At 35.9% G+C, this 18,218-nt stretch overlaps 2 protein-coding genes across 2 annotated transcripts; one reads left to right on the top strand and one right to left on the bottom strand.

Moving 5' to 3' along the window:
* Positions 1-1,080: 1,080 nt before the first annotated feature.
* GTR2 (Major facilitator superfamily protein) lies at positions 1,081-3,705 on the top strand. Its single transcript, XM_008241429.3, is given in 6 exon segments — positions 1,081-1,149; positions 1,239-1,408; positions 1,549-1,766; positions 1,941-2,506; positions 2,591-3,057; positions 3,060-3,705. Coding segments are annotated over 5 exon segments (1,851 nt in total). The 5' UTR covers positions 1,081-1,149; positions 1,239-1,257; the 3' UTR covers positions 3,509-3,705.
* A 397-nt stretch (positions 3,706-4,102) lies between these two features.
* On the bottom strand, positions 4,103-10,214 carry HA11 (H[+]-ATPase 11). Its single transcript, XM_008241430.2, has 22 exons — positions 9,974-10,214; positions 9,702-9,800; positions 9,489-9,608; positions 9,291-9,389; positions 9,050-9,187; positions 8,684-8,818; positions 8,387-8,566; positions 8,093-8,299; positions 7,889-8,008; positions 7,673-7,792; positions 7,382-7,504; positions 7,193-7,297; positions 6,957-7,101; positions 6,387-6,551; positions 5,998-6,236; positions 5,866-5,898; positions 5,661-5,742; positions 5,321-5,481; positions 5,051-5,236; positions 4,790-4,972; positions 4,518-4,696; positions 4,103-4,400 (listed from the first exon to the last, which is right to left on the bottom strand). Exons 2-22 carry the CDS (start codon positions 9,753-9,755, stop codon positions 4,304-4,306), a joined length of 2,871 nt encoding a protein of 956 aa, XP_008239652.1. The 5' UTR covers positions 9,756-9,800; positions 9,974-10,214; the 3' UTR covers positions 4,103-4,303.
* Positions 10,215-18,218: the final 8,004 nt, after the last annotated feature.

Genomic DNA, 18,218 nt, shown 5'->3' with positions numbered 1-18,218 from the left:
CATAAAAAAAAAAAATTAGACTTAAACCATTCTTAAACAATTTAATAAAGTTGCGGACCTAAAATTTGAGTCCGTAGGGTTGGGAGAAAAAACAATTTGAGTCCGGTCAAAACCCAAATAGTCACTTTTTGAAAGGGAAATTTGGGTTGGAGAAGGCCTTATGGTACCAATAAATCAAACACACTGCAATCTTGCTTTCTTTTATTTTCCAAACTTGACTTTGAACCCTAAACATGACTTGATAGTTTCCCTATTCCCTCACAGTACCTAGTCTATAATAGATTTACAACTTGCATTCAGACTTGCATTGCACAATACCATAAAACAATCAGTCATTAAAAAAAAAAAACATTAAATTTCTGCAGACTTATACTGTGGGCATGGAAATGAAAGTAACTTGGTTTCATGGTTGATTTCTTATTTTGGATTTGTCAATTAATATTTGATGGCTAAAAATTCCACCCATCTACCCATATTTATTTCTCTTTGGTATAATTCTCCATCATGTTCCAATATTATCCATAACCAAAATTAGCATATTCATGAATGATGATTTACAACCAATCTCATCTTGCATCACTAATAAGCAATTCATTCATCTAAGGAAATGAAATTAATTAACTTGTTTGCAAGGTTTGATTTCTTATTTTAAATTTCTTAACAATATAGACCCAGTCAATGGGTAAGCAGCATGCTAAACAAGTTCTGAACTAATATATAATCCGGAATAATATTAGTTTATAGTTAATTTGATCTTGCATCGCAACTCGGCTTCAAAATTAACCGATTTTAATATATATATATATATATATATATATGTGGTTTGTTTGGGAGTGATGCTAGATAGATCGAAATCATTTTTGAAGAGAAGCAAGTGGAATATTTAAGTATAGATACAAACTACAATAACCAAACGTGACATTAAATATAGAGGATTGTGTATGATATTTATAGAAGTTGTTCAAGAATATTGTTCATCCATGTCATATATAGTCAGTGGACTTACAGTCAACCATGACAACTTATTGGTCCAACTAAATTTCACTAACAGTAAGCAAGCGCATGTATAAATAAATATACCTCAAACCAGCACAACTTTCAAGACAGAGGACTAGGATCTGGTAAGAAGTAAACTAGTCGTGTGCACAGGTAAAGTTGGAATGACTATGATCCTACTTTTTATTTTTGTCTTTTTAACTTTTTATCTTTTTGGTCTGAATTATTTTGCCTTTTGCTAGCTCTGTTCCTGCTTTGAAAATGAGAGAGATCATGGAGAAGAATGAGAGAGATGATAGCGTGGAGAAGACTGAGAGAGATGATAGCATGGAGAAGACTGAAATAGGTAATAGTTCTAGAACTGAGGAGCCAGTAAACTACAGAGGATGGAAAGCAATGCCATTTGTCATAGGTGAGAGAAAGGAAGGAGTATGCTTTTCTTTTTCTTTTTCATGCATATGTTTTCTTCTTCTCTGCTCCGGTTTTAACCATGAATTTTTTTTTTTCAAGTTGTTTCTGAGTGAACCATCTGCATTACATTAACATTTTCAGGAAATGAAACATTTGAGAAGCTGGGAGCCATTGGCACCTTGTCCAACCTCTTGGTTTATCTCATTAGTGTCTTCAACATGAAGAAGATCACAGCTGCAACTATGCTCATCATCTTCAATGGCACCACCAACTTCGCTACCTTGCTCGGAGCTTTCGCTTCAGACACTTATTTCGGTCGCTATAAGACTCTGGGTTTTTCTTCATTCGCTTCTTTTTTGGTACATGAACTACAATCTACTTTCTCCATACTCTCACATGTATAGTATATGAACTGCATTTGCACCAAGAAGAAGATCAAATTACTTTTAAGTACCTCATGAACCCTTTTGCTATTAGCTCCAAATGTACATTAATTCTATGATTAATTTGCTGCTTTTTTCTTCTTCTTAAAGGGGCTGTTGCTGATAGATCTTACAGTAGTGTTCAAGAAGCTGCATCCTCCTCATTGCAAAGCAGAAGAAGAAGAAATATGTAAAGGGCCAACAGCTGGGCAGATGGCATTTTTACTAACTGGTTTTGCACTACTAGTAGTAGGAGCTGCAGGCATCAGGCCATGTAACTTGGCATTTGGAGCTGACCAATTCAACCCCAAAACAGAATCTGGGAAAAGAGGCATCAACAGCTTCTTCAATTGGTACTTTTTCACCTTCACTTTTGCACAGATGGTAGCTTTGACCCTCATTGTCTATGTTCAATCAAAGATAAGCTGGGCTCTTGGGTTTGGCATTCCACCCATTCTAATGTTAATATCATGTGCCCTCTTCTTTATGGGTTCAAAAATGTATGTGAAAGTGAAAGCCACAGGCAGCCCAATTACAAGTCTAGCACAGGTCATAGTGGTTGCTATCAAGAAAAGGCATTTGAAGCTATCAGAGCCAGAGCAACCATGGTTCTGCATGTTTATTTATATGCCTCCCAATTCTATCAACTCCAAGCTTCCTTACACAAATCAGTTCAGGTAATTTTGTTATGTTTCTGTTTCATGCAAATTTTATTTTTTTGGCCCTCATGTGCCAATTTAAATGTTGTTGTTACTTCTCAGATGCCTTGACAAAGCAGCAATTCTTACACCTCAAGACGAAATACTCCCGGATGGATCAGCAGCTAATCCTTGGAGACTTTGCAGCATGCAGCAAGTGGAAGAATTGAAATGCCTGCTGAGAGTTTTACCAATATGGGCTGCAGCTCTCGTATGCCATGTTGCAATAGTCCAGCTGCAAACCTACGTTGTCTTTCAAGCCATTCAATCCGATAGACGCCTTGGAAACACCAATTTCGACATCCCACCTGCATCCTACTCTGTCTTCTTGATGCTGAGCATGACCATTTGGATACCAATCTATGACCAACTTGTTGTCCCATTCCTCCAAAGGCTCACAGGAAAAGAAGGCGGCATCACTCTCTTGCAGAGGATAGGAATTGGCACGTTTCTCACTGTAATCTGCATGATAGTATCTGCATTTGTTGAAGAACGCCGAAGGACTATAGCTCTAACTAAACCGATTCCAGGACCAAGGGTGCCATTTCTTCCATGTCAGGCTTTTGGTTGATCCCTCAGCTCTCAATTGCTGGACTTGCTGACGCATTCACCACCGTTGGTCAAATTGAGTTCTACTACAAGCAGTTCCCTGAAAACATGAGAAGCATTGCGGGGTCTCTCTTCTTTTGTGGAATAGCAGGTTCAAGTTACTTAAGCAGTTTGTTAATTGCGGTAGTTCACCGGACGACTGAGGGGGCTGCAACTGGAAATTGGCTGCCAGAAGATCTAAACAAGGGGAGATTGGACTACTTCTATTACTTGATTGCTGCTCTAGGAGCCATTAATTTGGGCTACTTTTTAGTTTGTGCAAATTGGTACAAGTACAAAGGTACTGAGAACAACAATGCCCTTGGAGTTGAAGTTGAACTGGTGAGGAAAAAACTGCTGGTTGATAATGAAGCTTTGAAGTTATCACATTAGTTCATGATATGCTATAGCAACTGATCCTCGTATATGTTTTACATTGAAAATGCTTAAGAATTTGAGACAGCATTAGGGTATATAGGTATCAAGAATCCGTGTCTGGGAACAAAGGCTTGCATGCTAGATTTCTAAAATATATTAATTATGAAAAATCCATTAAATGACATAAAGTACTTTTCTTCATTCTTCTGTCATATCAATGTGTTATGGTCCTCGTTCAATTTTTCGCATTCTTCGTTAGACACTGTCAATTTTAGAGTCCACAAGCTGTTTGCCCACAAGGGCCAGCAATCAAACCAAATTTCAGTAAAACCATTTGGTTGGGATGAATTTAATCAAATTTTATACTTCATCAGAATTCTTAACTCTATTGAGGCCCCTTTTCTTCCAACTTATCACCATTAATCAGAGTGACCAAATTTGAAATCGAGGCAAACCACAATGACCAGAAATGCATTTTAGCTTCTTTATAAACCCATTTAATGTAAGTAAACATTTCATGAATGGTTTCGATTACTTGGGGAGCAGTTTATTTCCGTTTACGTGTCCCCTAGTCATGTGAGGCTTGACACGAGGGAAAGGGGCAGTGGGTAGGAAAAAGTAGAAAACAGCTGATTGCAGCACTCATTTTACATGCCAAAAACTGAAAGCACCAGTAGCAAATTTAAAATGACTGTCTACTGAAGGTTACTCACAACATGCTGAGTACACGTCTTTACTCTCAGCACACTAGGGGGAATCATCATCATCATCATCTTATACAGTATAGCAAGTAAATAAATTATGTCTCCCTTAAACTGTGTATGCTTGCTGAATTGTGTCGATGTCAAGTCCCTTCAATCTCACCACCGATTCTACGTGACCTTTCAGTGTGTGGAGCTCCCTCAACCTACAAGAAGGTGAACTTGTGGTTAGAGATTCACAAAGAAAATCAAAGCAAAATTTCCAAGAAAGTTTATACTATGAATCTTGGATCACAATGAAACGAAAGGTTATTGCAGCTCACCTTGCAATCTCAGCTCTTCTTTTGGCTTCTTCAGCCATCTGATTGAGTTCTGTGAAATGTGTGCGTTCTGTAAACATCTTGGTATCAGGTGGTTGCAACCCGTGCAATGTTCTTTGTGCATGTGCCCATTGAAGCTCACGCTGTTCCTTTCCGAAATCCTTTTGCCTTGTGAAAGCAATCTAGAAAACAAAAGAATCCGTCAACACACAGTTCACCGGAAATTCCCTGATCAAGTAGACCAGCCAGGTAAGCAAGCCAAATTCAATTCATACCCTTTGCTCAATGAGAAGATCCCAAGCCTTCCCGCTCAGCGCATAGCGTATCATGAATTTTATGATATCCAGAGGGAAATAGAAGACGAGGTTATAAAGCCAGATCACCCCAGCCCAACCCCATCCAATCCCTTCAATGGCAGCAAAACTCCAATTTGCATAGACTGCAATCAAGGTGGCAATCTGCTCGAAATGGAAGATCAAAAGCTCAGTATTCCGTTTAAATCAATATGAAATAAGATGATTGCACAATTGACTCACCAGCTGAGCTATCACAAAAGCCACCACAAGCAACAATCCAGGACGCTCAACAAACGACCAACTTCGAGACCGAGTAACAAATATGAGGGCCTGACTGATAATGCTCACTTGTAGATATATAGCAGAGGCAAGCTTCCGGAAGTCATCATTAGCTGTTTTCTCTAGGGTTGACACCCCAAATACTCTCTGAAACAATAATGGGGCAGAAATTAATTAATCAATTAACAAGAGATGACAAGCAGCCCTAACTGACAAGGCAGAGCATCTTACTGGGAAGAAGTCTGTTTTATATGCTGCCCAAAAGAATATCACAGTCATTATTGCCAAGTAACTACCAAGCACAACTCCAGTTGTAAAAATCTCGGCCAGCTTCCAGCTATCTGGCAGAGGAGATGGTTTAACCCTATCCTTTGATATCGTCATGATAGTGCCTATAAGGTCATATAGTTAATAAGTTGCTGCAGGTACTGACACATGAATTGACAATAAAGGGAAAATACACTTTAAAACACTAAAAAAGTGCAATGTGTTTGAGCAACCCCGTTGACCAAATAGCAATAAAACATAGAGCTAGAGAGAGAGATTTTGAACAGGGAAAGAAAGAACAAACCATCATTGAGGATGGCAATAATAAGAACCATGAAAGGTGGAAAATCAAACTTCCATATGAGGGCGAGCAACATGAAACCAAGCTGCCAACATAATAAGAAACAGAAAAGTGAGAAAATACTATACTGCATAATACAAGAAATTTAATTGAACAAATATGCAAAGATGCCGTCTAAATGAATCAAACCAAAGAACCATTAACTTACCACAATACGAATTGTGATGGAAACAGCATATATCTGCCAACATAAACAACAAGAATTTGTCACTTCACTGCTAACGGGGACAATGACTCTTAATCACAAGAATAATATGCTACATAAGAAGCTAAAGCTTACTGTGTAATTTTTCATCCTCTGGAAGATTGCCCGACTGGTCAAAACAGCACTAATGATGACACTAAGGCCAGGTTCAGTTAGCACAATATCAGAAGCACTGCGAGCTGCATCTGTTGCATCAGCAACAGCTATACCAATATCAGCCTTTTTGAGGGCAGGAGCATCATTAACTCCATCACCAGTCATTCCGCAGATATGTTTCCTAGCTTGCAAGCGTTTCACAATCTCGTATTTGTGCTCTGAACCAATACAATATTAATCCAGTCAATATAGGCAAGAGAACTGAAACCATGTTCTGGAAACCAAAAGAAACTTAAAACCTTTTCTCAAGTACGATATTTTGGTACATGCTTGAGCTTTTCCCAACAATGGCAAGGGAAAAAGCATACCTGGGAAAACACCAGCAAAGCCGTCAGCTTTTTCTATCAGCTCGTCAATCGGTAAAGCAACAATCGACTCATCCTTGTCCTGTCCTAGCAAAGCAGATGAAGGATACATGTTGGTTCCCATCCCCAAGCGACGTCCAGTTTCCTTTCCTATGGCCAGTTGATCCCCTGAGAAAATACAAGGTTGAGCAAGATGGCAACATAAACAAAGTACTCATGTCATCATTCATCATTTTTCTATTGTGCTGAAAGGTGGGGATGTTATTAAAGGTCAAAACTTTCCTTCTGTCTCCAAAAATAACTCAAAACATTGACAAATTAATACACCGATGTCACCAGTGTTCACAACAATCAAGTAAAACATGCACTTGGTGCAGCATCCATGACAAATGATTCCAAGGATACATTATGTAGAATATCAAGGCTTAACTAAATAGGAACAAGAGGTAGTTAATTGAAAATATCCACTTGGATTGCTCATGATTTGTTAGATTCAATAGAGCATTATTATGACTCCTTTAGATTTCCCATAAGCAGAAACAATACTAATCTAACCTACAATAAAGAACACACCTGTAATCATCTTCACATTTACACCAAGATCTAAAGCCCTCCTTATTGTCTCTGCACTGTCATGCCTAGGTGGGTCAAAGAGTGGCATTAGGCCAACAAACTGCCATGGGCCTCCAGCACTCTCTTTCCTTCCTTCTGGAACTTCCTGCATAAAATGAAGGAAATGTCTTAATTTTTTTTTTTAAAGTGTAAACTAGAACAACAACCAAAAGATAAAACATTTGAAATTCACTAACCTGGTATGCTACTGCAAGAGATCGTAAACCTCGCTCAGCAAACTTATCAATAACAGCATGAACTCTACGCTCAATGTCTGACTTATTGTGGGCAAGATTTAGAATCTAAAAAGAAAATTACAGACAGGAATTAGGATATAATCTTGGGGAAACAAAGGGGGAGGGGACATAAAGTGGAGGACAATTTACCTGCTCTGGTGCACCTTTGCTAACTCTATGCATTTTACCATCACGGTCAAGATACGTTAATGCAGTTCGTTTATCAGTAGGGTTGAAAGGAAGGAAGTGTAATTCTTGAACACCAGCACGTGCCTTTTCACAGAAATGAAAAGAAATGGAATATTTAAAAGAGAGAGTAGCACATGTATAACAAATGTATTTCAGAAATTATTCAAACTTAAAACCAAAAGTAGTAAAATCCGCCTAAAGTACTTCACAGCTATATGAAAGCAGCACGATCCCATATAAAGATGTAATCACCTCCTTAGGATCAGCGAGCATCCCAACTATAGCAGTATCTATTGCATCTTGATTCTCCACTCTGGAGGCTCGAGCTGCCATCAGCACAACAGTATCTGGATCCACTCCTTTTGCAAAGACCTACAAATTTAAAATTCAGGGGCACATTCAAACAAAAATATTCATTGAGGAAAAAGAATTTCCAGTAGCCAGTAAGCAGCATATCTCCTAAACAACCTCAATAAGATTTTTGTCAACAGTAAGCTTATTTAATGTTAGAGTTCCAGTCTTGTCGCTGCAAAGGACATCCATTCCTGCCATCTCTTCAATTGCTGTCATTCTCTTTGTAATAGCTCCCTGCAGTCATTAACAGACTTAATCATGCGCAACCAAACACCTTATACCACACAGAATCGTAGCATTACAAGGAATCAGGCCCACCTGCTGTGATAATCTATGAGACCCAATAGCCATTGTCACTGACAGAACTGTGGGCATTGCAATTGGAATTCCACCAATGAGAAGCACAAGCAAGTTGTCAATTCCAGGACGATAGTCTCGGTCTTGTATCGGGTACATGACAATTATCTCTATTACCATCCCCACAGCAATGGAACATATGCAGAAATTCCCAATTGCAGTCAAGACCTAAGAATGAAATGAATTCAGAATCAATAAAGCCACAGCATACAAAGTCCTGAATAAAAGAAATATATAAAACTATTGCTCCCCTGCCTTTTGGAAGTGGCCCACTTGATTAGTGCTATCAACAAGGTGAGCAGCTTTCCCGAAGAAGGTATGAACACCGGTGGCAATGACCACTGCTTCAATCTCTCCTTGTTTGCAAGTCGAACCAGAGTACACACCATCCCCTGGGCTTTTTGTCACTGGAAGGGACTCGCCTGTAAGTGCAGACTGCAAAGCCCAAAAAAGAAACTTAAGGAAAACAGCCAAGATTTTCCACGACTCACCATGAATATGCTTCTAAACTTAATATAATAATAAACAATATAGTTCTAATCGCAGATCAACCTGGTCAATTTTCAGAGGATCCCCTTCAAGTAGACGAGCATCAGCTGGAACAATATCACCAAGCTTAATACTGATTATGTCACCAGGTACTAGAACTGCAGCCTCTTGCTCATTCCACCTTCCATCTCGAAGGACCTTTCAAATATTTCTTTTCGTCAGAAATGAAACCAACAAAGAAATTCAAACATTATATTACCAAAGAAAACGACTACTTGTACTAGTACGCACACAATCACTTAAGATTCCGCTGAATCCACAACTGATAACTACACTAATGTGAAACTCAAGGATCACTCAATTTCCATAACAGAACAAGCATTCCTACACCCTAAGAAATCAAAATATAACAAGTTGCCAATCTGATACCTTGGCTTTTGGAGCAAGACGAGCCATGAGTGCTGCTGCCGCATTACCGGCATTGTTTTCCTCGATGAAACTAATAGTGGAATTGATGACAAGGAGAGTAATAATACCCACAAAATCTTGCCAGTCGGGAGGCTTACCCTGCACAAAGATAATCATGGTACAAATCAATGAAAATATAAATAAAAGCACAAAAGCAGAATCAGATAATTAGCAATAGTGACCCAGAGAGCTGAGCGCTTACTCCTCCATTTGCAAGAGCAATGGCCATTATAGCAGCAGCTTCCATAACCCACGAGAGAGGGTTCCACATAAAACCCAAAAACTTCAAAAATTTGCTCTCCTGAAACACACCCAGAACGTGGAATTGTGTGAGCATAAAAGGTCAGGCTTGTAAATTACAAAATAACTAGAAAAAGAGGCTGTAAACATGAAAAGTAACCTGCTTTTCTTCAAGCTTGTTGTGCCCAAAAATGGTCAGTCTTTCCTCAGCAGCCTCACTGCTGAGGCCCTCTTTGCTACATCTCAGATTCTCGAAGACCTCTTCGATGGGTATATTTTCCTGCACTCACAGAGTTCACAAAAAGCCTGTAAACAAAACGAAAAAACAGATGAACCAACCAAAAAAGGCTTCAAATTTCTCAGATCTAATTACCAAATCCACAGTTTCCTTCAACACAGCGTCCAATACTTCAGGCTTCTCCGCCATCTCTCCCTTCCTCTCCAATATGGCGTCACTTTTTTCGTTGTCTCTCTACAAAACCATTCAGAGATCAGGCCCCATTTAAAACAAACCAGAAAACATGAACCTTTTTCTCTTTCGCTCTTTTGCTGAAAGAAAAAACCAACTTTTTCTGGCCTGAAAGAACAAAAAATGAACCTTGAAAGCGAAAAAAAGGTGGTATTTTCAGAGAAAATAAGCAATACCCAGTTGCAAAAAATAGGAATTATGGTAGGGAAACCAAAATGAGAAGGACCCTCGTCAGCCACCAAACACGCAAGCAGGAACCAAGAAGATGAACCGCTAAAGAGAGCATAAGAGTGGCAGTCAGTAACAGTCACAGCCTTTTCTACTCTCTCTTTTTTAATGTCAAATTCTTAAAGAGCCCTGAAAATTATTTTTCTTTACCTAAAAACCTCAAACTCATGAACCACTTGTAACTTGGCAACTTTAAATACTAAAAAGTTTGTAACTTTATTCTATCAGAAAAGACATTGTAACTTTTTAAATAATGGTGCATATAAATAAATTGAAAGAACAACAAAAAGAAAAAAAAAAACTTGTCTATCTTTTATAATAAATAATATTTTTATAGATGAGGTTACCAAACCAACCAAAGCCATTGAATCATGAATTGCACATGCTCTGGTGCGCATAGGTTATTGGCCTACCATTTTCTTTTTCTTTTCTTTTATAATTTATATCTGAAAATAATTATTTATCTACAAACTAGCCTCTTTATAAGCACTGCAAGAAGTTTTTTATAAATAAATTAATTAATAATTCTAATTCTTAATATTTGCATTAATCAATGACATTTTTTAGTATTTTGAATCTTTCACTATATATATAGATATAGATACATAGATGATATCAAAACGTTTGTTCAAGCAGTGGAAAAGGCTGTGTGCGCTTTGCAAGCTGAGAAAGGGTCGCATGAATGCAGTCAAAAATTTGTTGGTGGAAGTGTTGAAAATGACTCCATACCTTCAGCTACAGCAACTTTGACCTCAATCTCTCGCTCACTGACTGATTGGTGAGCAGCAAAGAAACTTCTTTTGGTTTAATCCATTGCCAACTATTTAGAAGAAACAAAAACTCACCCAACATTTCATAAAATGGATTGTAGGAGTTTTTATTGTTTCCCTAAAATATACGTTATCCAAATGTTTGCTATTATCACAAGTAACAAGTGGTGCATCTTGATGATTCTCTCCTTTATTACTCCCCTATCTATTTTTTTCCGTTCTGTCGTTTCCGCATGAATAAGTGTTATTAGTAAGTAGGGTCTTACAGTGTTTTGTTAATAATTCGGAATTACTCTCGTTTAAGAAAGAATTTCGAAACACAACTACTTCGTTTTAGAAAGACAAATGCATAAAACAAAACTCTATTAAAACGTAAGCGCGAGTCGAGAGACTATTAAGACAATAAATGTGAAGCGTCTTCTTTTATGATACACATGCAAAAATTAACCAATTAGAAGTGAAATATCGTTATCATTCTATTTGTGTGATGATATTAAACTTGTTTCAAATGATGATGATATATATTGGATATTTTGTGTATTTTAATCTATCTATATATATAAAGCAAAAGATAGAGAATGGTGAAACATTTAAAATACCAAAAAATGTGTTTGGTTAATCTATATATATAAAGCAAAAGGTAGAGAATGGTGAAACATTCAAAATACAAAAAAATGTTATTGGTTAATGCAAATATTAAAAATTAAAATTATTAATCAAATGAAAATAATATGATAAATTCACACTTTTTCATATTAAAATTTTTTATTAAAAAAAATCAGATAATGAATACTATTTTTATGGAACACTACTACTCATTATCTTTTTTAATTCTAAAATATATTTTTTATTTTTAAAAAGCCTCTTGTATGCGGGGAAGCGCATGCAGAGAGGCTAGTTCAAACATTAAGAATTAAAATTATTAATTAAATGAGGATAATATGGTAAATTCATATTTTTCATATTTTAAAAAAATTAAAAGAAAAATCAGATAATGGATCCTATTTTTATGAAACACAACGACCCATTATCTTTTTTTAATTCTATTTAATTTTTTTTTTTTTTAAAACCTCTCGCAAGTTGGAAGCGCGTGTGGGGAAGCTAATAAATAATAGAATTCTCGATCTCACATCTCAAAAATTAACTCCTCGAGTGGTGGAGATAATGGAGGAAAAAAAAGGGAGAAAAAAAAGGAGAAAAATGGAAATAAGAAATTAATAAAGGGAAGTCGATGGAGAAGAAGACGGAAAGGTGACGCAAAAGGAGGAGAGAAGATGGAAAGCGAAGTCATCACTGACTCTCATGGCTTTTTGGACGTCCAAAGTTGAATAAAATTCCAGGTAACCAAACACTCAATTATTCAATATTTTTATATATATTTAAATAATTTACTTATATATTTTTTATTTTGTGCATTCTTTCGACTAACCCTTTGGCACACGCTCACCAATTGATATTCTTTTCTTTTTTTGTTCTTTTAGAATCAAACATGTCATTCATTTTAGGTAGGAAATTAGCGGCCTCATCTGCATACACCAAACCATGAATTAGGTGGCTAGCTTATGTTAGAATTGGGTTTGCCATTCATATTTAGTGACACGAGAGCATGCATGGTTGTTTGACTCAACATATGAATAGTTTATTCCGATACCATATCAGAATGGAAACATCAAATCCAGCATTATTGAAAAATTGTAGAAAGGTTCGGGATCTTTTAAATACTCATGCAATATTATTTCCATTTTCAATATAAAATAACTCTCAACAACAATTATTTACAAAATCATTACGTAATACATTCAATATATACTATTTATATCTCTATGGATACTAATAATTTATAAACATGAAGTTTGATGGCGATGAGTGACAACGACCCTCATAATGCATTCGTTTGCATCGTGACTAGAATGATCAATAGAAAGCAACATAATTCAAGTGTATTTAATTATTTAAAACTTGTGTATACATGAAGTTTATCGAGTAATAAACATTTACCCCTGCACGAGAGTCTCGTGTGCAAATAACATTCTTATTTTTTCCTTTTTCACACTATTTTTCTCACTACTTTCTTTCTTTTTCCCATTGTTTTTCTCACAACTTTTTTCTGTAGAGAGTGGTAGGTTAGTGACAGGGAGTATGAATGGAGATCGAGTATGATATTTGCTCTGCTTTTGTCGCCAACCAAGAAAAGCAGGTAAATTATTGGTACCATATATACCCTTTGTTTCATTTTTCACACATGATTAATACGAGGAAGAAAGAGAATAAGGGTAAGTGGCAAGCATCCTTGGAAGATATCAAGATTAGGATAATTAATTAATTAATTAATTAAACACAATTGATTGGCCAAATTAGCATTTTTGTCACCTATTTAAATATAATTTTAAGAGGATTTCCACCAATTGTTAATTGTATTGATGTGCATGAGAATCATGCATGTCCACGTGATTGGATAGACCTTGTTGACCTATTGCACTGATAATAGACGTGACACAATAGTGAAACAAAAGTTTTAAAAAGCTTATGATTATTAACATTAATTAATTATGTTTTGAATTTGTTGTCATCTTTATGTACGATTCCTTTCCGTTTGCATTCGGACAAGTCAAAAGAAAAGTTAAAGATGGATTAAAGTCAAAATAATTAGGATTATTCTCGTCTAATGTTTTTTTTTTCTTTGCTTAAATGATTCCTCTAGCAGAGACTTCGGATCCAAACCGATTACATACAAATATCAAAACAAATTATTCAAATTGGATTATAAATTAAATATTGAAATTTGAGAAGAAGAAAAAAATTATGATGAACTAATGCATTTTGGAATCCAAGTAGAAGTAGTGAGTGCCTAATCATCCCAAATAATACTCTCTTTTTCTTTAATGTACTCATTAAATAATAATTTTTGTATTTTTTTATATCACCGAAAATAAGGAAATTTACATGCATGTGAAGCACTAATGGAAAATAATTTATTTGTTCATTTTCAAATAAAACAAAATCAAAAATTTAAACAATTATTGATAGAGTTAGTGGGGCCTTTGGGACCACACACGCATGTGAAGCAATGGGCCCGGATGGTTCTAATAGGTAGCTGACACAGATGGGGCCGATGACAACGTGGCACGTGGCCGTTTGGCTAAAAAGCCTAAAATCTGAACAGCACGGCACGATAAATGGCCCCACATGACAATTGTCTCCTTCTCAAAAGGAGGTACGGCCCGTACTATGCCGTACCACGTCATCCTACCATTACATTTCTATTATGAGAAAAAGAGCAAATGATCTGATGTGATGCACCGCACCAACTTCTGATGGGACTGCAACCTTTATCTTTGCCAATCCAATTTTAGTCTGGATGTATTTTTCCTTTTTTATTTTGTTTTTTTTTCTTATTCTATTTAATTTTCACAAATAAATTTAAAAACTCAACTATATATATAGCAAAAGGTAGAGAATTGTGAAATGTCTAAAATACCTGAAAATACCTTTAGTTAATAAAAAAATTATTAATTAAAATTATTAATTAAATAATGATAATATTGTAATTTCACACTTTCTTATATTAAAATTAGATAATAAGTCTTATTTTTATGAAACACAGCTACTCATTATTATTTTTAATTCTAAAAAATTTTAAAAACCAATTGACACGCGCGTACGCATTGGGCTAGTGGATGAGTACTTGTGTGGTATGTTACATATTTTATGTAAATTGCAAATGCTTACCAAATACCTTTTTGAAACCATAAAAGAAAACGTTATATTAAATCTTGTCATACAAGGATTTGTTTCTCTTTTTAATATTATTTATTCTATTTTCTATTTGTTTGTTCTAAAGATCACCACCCACCCATACACAAATACTTTAAAATTCAACGTATCTGAGATATTATTTTGATGTCCAAATAAAGATTTTTTTTTTTTTTTATAAACGCAATCACAATAATTTAAATCAAATTGCAAAATTAGTTTAGTGGTGGTCGAGTCATAACCCAACAGAGGCACACTTTTCGTGTCAATATTAAATTTTCCAATTGAAATCTTATATAATCAAATCGACCATGTAATTTTCCGAGAAGAAAATGTTTTTTTTTTCACATAGAAAAAAAAAAAAAAAAAACTGCGACTTCAATCCAGGATATTGCAATCATTATATCCTCCAGCAACAGGTAGTTTGTGTGGACAATCTAGATATTTGATCTTGACGTGTGGATGAGAATCCTTTCTAATCCAATCCAACCGATGAGAAATAAGACACCTCCAAAACTCACCCTCTTTTTTTTTTTTTTTTTGGCATTGAATTATTATCATATATTATTCTGCGTTGGACTAGTCTGAGTGTCTAAAAGACTTGGACCGTTCTTGAATTGAATTAAAATATATGTAGTAAAAAATGTGGTGCTGTTGTTGACGTTTGTTGTTTTTACATTTCCAGGCCACCAAAAAAGAATGAAGAAGAAGAAGAAGACAGGATGGTCCCCCTAATTATAATAGGACTCTTCCAGCACCTAAAGTTAATGCTTGCAGGCATGAACACATGTTCATGTTGTGCTTCCCACGCCCTTTAAATTGTCTTCAGTTTATTATTTTAGGAATTTGTTTCATTTTCCATTTTCAACTCCATTATGTATGGATATATGGGCGGAGTCATGAATAGGCCTGAAGTGGCTGTGGTAGCTTGAACTCCGAAAACTCTTTTGAAGTCGGCATGAAACTTACATAGCTAAATTCTGCTCCATCTTGAGGTTTTTTTTTTTTCCGGTTGTTTCCGTGGTTTAGCGCCCCCTTGTTTTTTTATGTTAAAATCAACAGCTACAACATGGAATCGTTTTTTCTAGAAGTGGTTTTGTTTTATTTGTTATTTGCACTATTTGTAACTATGTTCTTTGGTGAGGAATATTATTCAACAGCTACAGATAGAGATAGAGAAGTGAAAGCTAGCTCAAAGACAAAGGAAAAGCTGCTTTTTTAGAAATCAGGAATAATAAGTGTTCAAGTGGCAACAGTGGATGAAGGCATCTGCGCATCATCGCATTCATGGCTTAACCTAATTAGGGTATAGGTGTCCTCCCACTACATTAACTTAATTAACCTCATGCTACACTACAAATCACAAAGTACCCTAAAGCTTAGGGCATCCCCCCATGCCCATTATCCTAATTGAACCAGTATTATTTTATATATGCAAGCTGATGAGGTGACCTAGCCTCCAGGGCTTGTGCTTGTCCTTTTCCAATTGACTTTCAACGTTTCAGGCTAAACATTAATCTTTTGTTTAATGTACTGAATTGGACTTTGGTGGATCCCAGAAACCTACTGATTGTTTGTTTTGTCATGGGGTCGTATATTGAAATGGGATTATAATCTATCCCATGCCAAAAGAAGCCAACATGCAGAAACTAACAAAGGAACAGGTGGGAGGGGGGGGATTGTTACGTCCCTATTAATTCCAAGGATTTGACATGCAAACTCTCAACTTAAATACACATTACACTAAACTCTTTACACATGTTTGAGGTTAAAAGGTCACAATTGAGATTGCACATGTCCTTGGGTGAAAAAAAAAACAGTAACAATCATCAATCCAAACATTTGATTACAATTATGAATCCTATCCAACTATTTAATCATGCTCACCAAATACGGTAGAGCACAGCACATGTTGTAAATTGATTGAAAAGGATTCAGTGGTTTGGGAAGCATTTATTCAAATATTTTCTTTGGTATAAATAAAGGTGGCCTAAAAACTAAACTTGGGTTGAATCCCACCAGAACTTAATTATGTTACCACACTAAACGGATGATTAAATTAGTGTTATCTTCTCGAATCAAATACAAACCAATACAATCTAATTCTACCTCAGAATCCAATCTACTCAGAGTCACTAGGCGCGTCAATAGTTTATTCCCGCACATCTGTGCAAGGGTGTCAAAGTATAAGAAAAATAATAGAGGGTTCTACGGGAGCTTAAAATATATAAAGTAGAGAGGGACGCGAGCTTGCAAGCAGCCTTGAAGAAACAAAAATGGAGATATGAGTCTTGAGAGTGTTGCCGCACCCACATGTCCCATATAAAAATATATTTTTTCTTGTAGGAAAAGAATTAATTTAAGAAAAGAAACATAGATTTTATATAATTATCTTTCTCCTTCACTTTTCTTTATATATATTCGAAAGTTGGACCCCTTCTTTCTTTAATCTTCTTCTTTTCTTAAATTCAGGAGATGGAATGGGACGCATATATTTCTTTTATTTCCCTCTCCTTCACGCACATACAACACTTTTTTTTCGTTGGCCAAAGACTCCCACTCATCTTTCTCCACTTTCTTTTGGTGGTTCTAAACTTGCACGATTTATTTTGCTTCTTTTAAACTCGCACGATTCTGTATAAATAAATGTCTTTTTTTTCTTCTGAAATTGAATTTTTTTTTTAAACTCTTAAAGATCATGTCTGTGGCCCTTGTTCTGCTTCTTGTTGAATAAATCATTTGGAAACGAATACAATGCTTCACATCAATTTGTAGAAAGATTGTAAGTTATTTTTATTTTTAGTTGGGTCAAGCCCAGAGTTTGGTTGGAGTAGGTTTGAAAAGCCTTCGTGTGGTGGGTCTATAAGCCCAGGTTTGTTAATGCTCAGTGTTTAACTTGTTGAGCTTTGGCCGGTCCATTGTTCGAGAGGGGAACTCAAATTTTGGGTATAAAGAGGAGAGCTCACTTATCTTGTCGCTTGACAACAAAAAACTCTTTTTAACAACCAAAAACGCTTCGACAATGTTTGACATAAAATTTTAGAAGCGCTTACTCATAAAAGCACTTTATAGACGTGCTTCTTCAAGAAGCATTTGGATTTCTTATGAAAATGTCAATATCTTTATAATAAAAGCACTTTTGCTAGAAGCGTAATGAGCAGAGTACTGCGCTTAATAACACTATTTACTCATTTAGAAAATTGGAAAATAGGTGGAAGTGAGAAGGAAATATTAAGCCTGGGACACTTTTTATTTATTTATTTTGTTTGGGTAATGGCCTATTATGCTTTAATATAAATGGTTTTTGCTGTTACTCTATCATTTTGGGCCTGAGCCTTCCCCTCGGCACTCTACTGTGATTAAGAAGAGTGCCCGAGTTGTTGAAGAAGGGAAGCTAAACACACCGCAGGCGAGGGACTACGGAGAATCATAACTTCCTACCTAGAGTGAGTGCAAGCCAAGGAAAAATGATCCTGCTGCGACTACGCATCATTATATTAGAATAATAAGTCGTGCATAATGCTTGCTCTTCTTACACCAGCAAAGAAAAAAAACAGAAAATATTTATTTTGTCATGAAATACATATTTAATTCTTACGCAACAAAATCGAGTACAAACTCAAATTAATGGCCGAGAATGTTTAAAAAGGAAGGAAAGGACCAGCAAGTT

Source organism: Prunus mume, linkage group LG7, assembly GCF_029339155.1.
Source record: "Prunus mume cultivar Tortuosa linkage group LG7, ASM2933915v1, whole genome shotgun sequence".
NCBI lineage: Eukaryota > Viridiplantae > Streptophyta > Magnoliopsida > Rosales > Rosaceae > Prunus > Prunus mume.
This window is presented reverse-complemented; position numbering and strand designations above follow the sequence as displayed.

Coding starts and splice junctions, on each gene's coding strand:
- HA11 (XM_008241430.2), bottom strand. CDS start 9,755: ATGGCGGAGAAGCCTGAAGTATTGGACGCTGTGTTGAAGGAAACTGTG. Junction 8,009..8,092: donor CTCATAGATTATCACAGCAG/GTGGGCCTGATT, acceptor TAATGACTGCAG/GGAGCTATTACAAAGAGAAT. Junction 5,743..5,865: donor CCATCACAATTCGTATTGTG/GTAAGTTAATGG, acceptor TTATGTTGGCAG/CTTGGTTTCATGTTGCTCGC.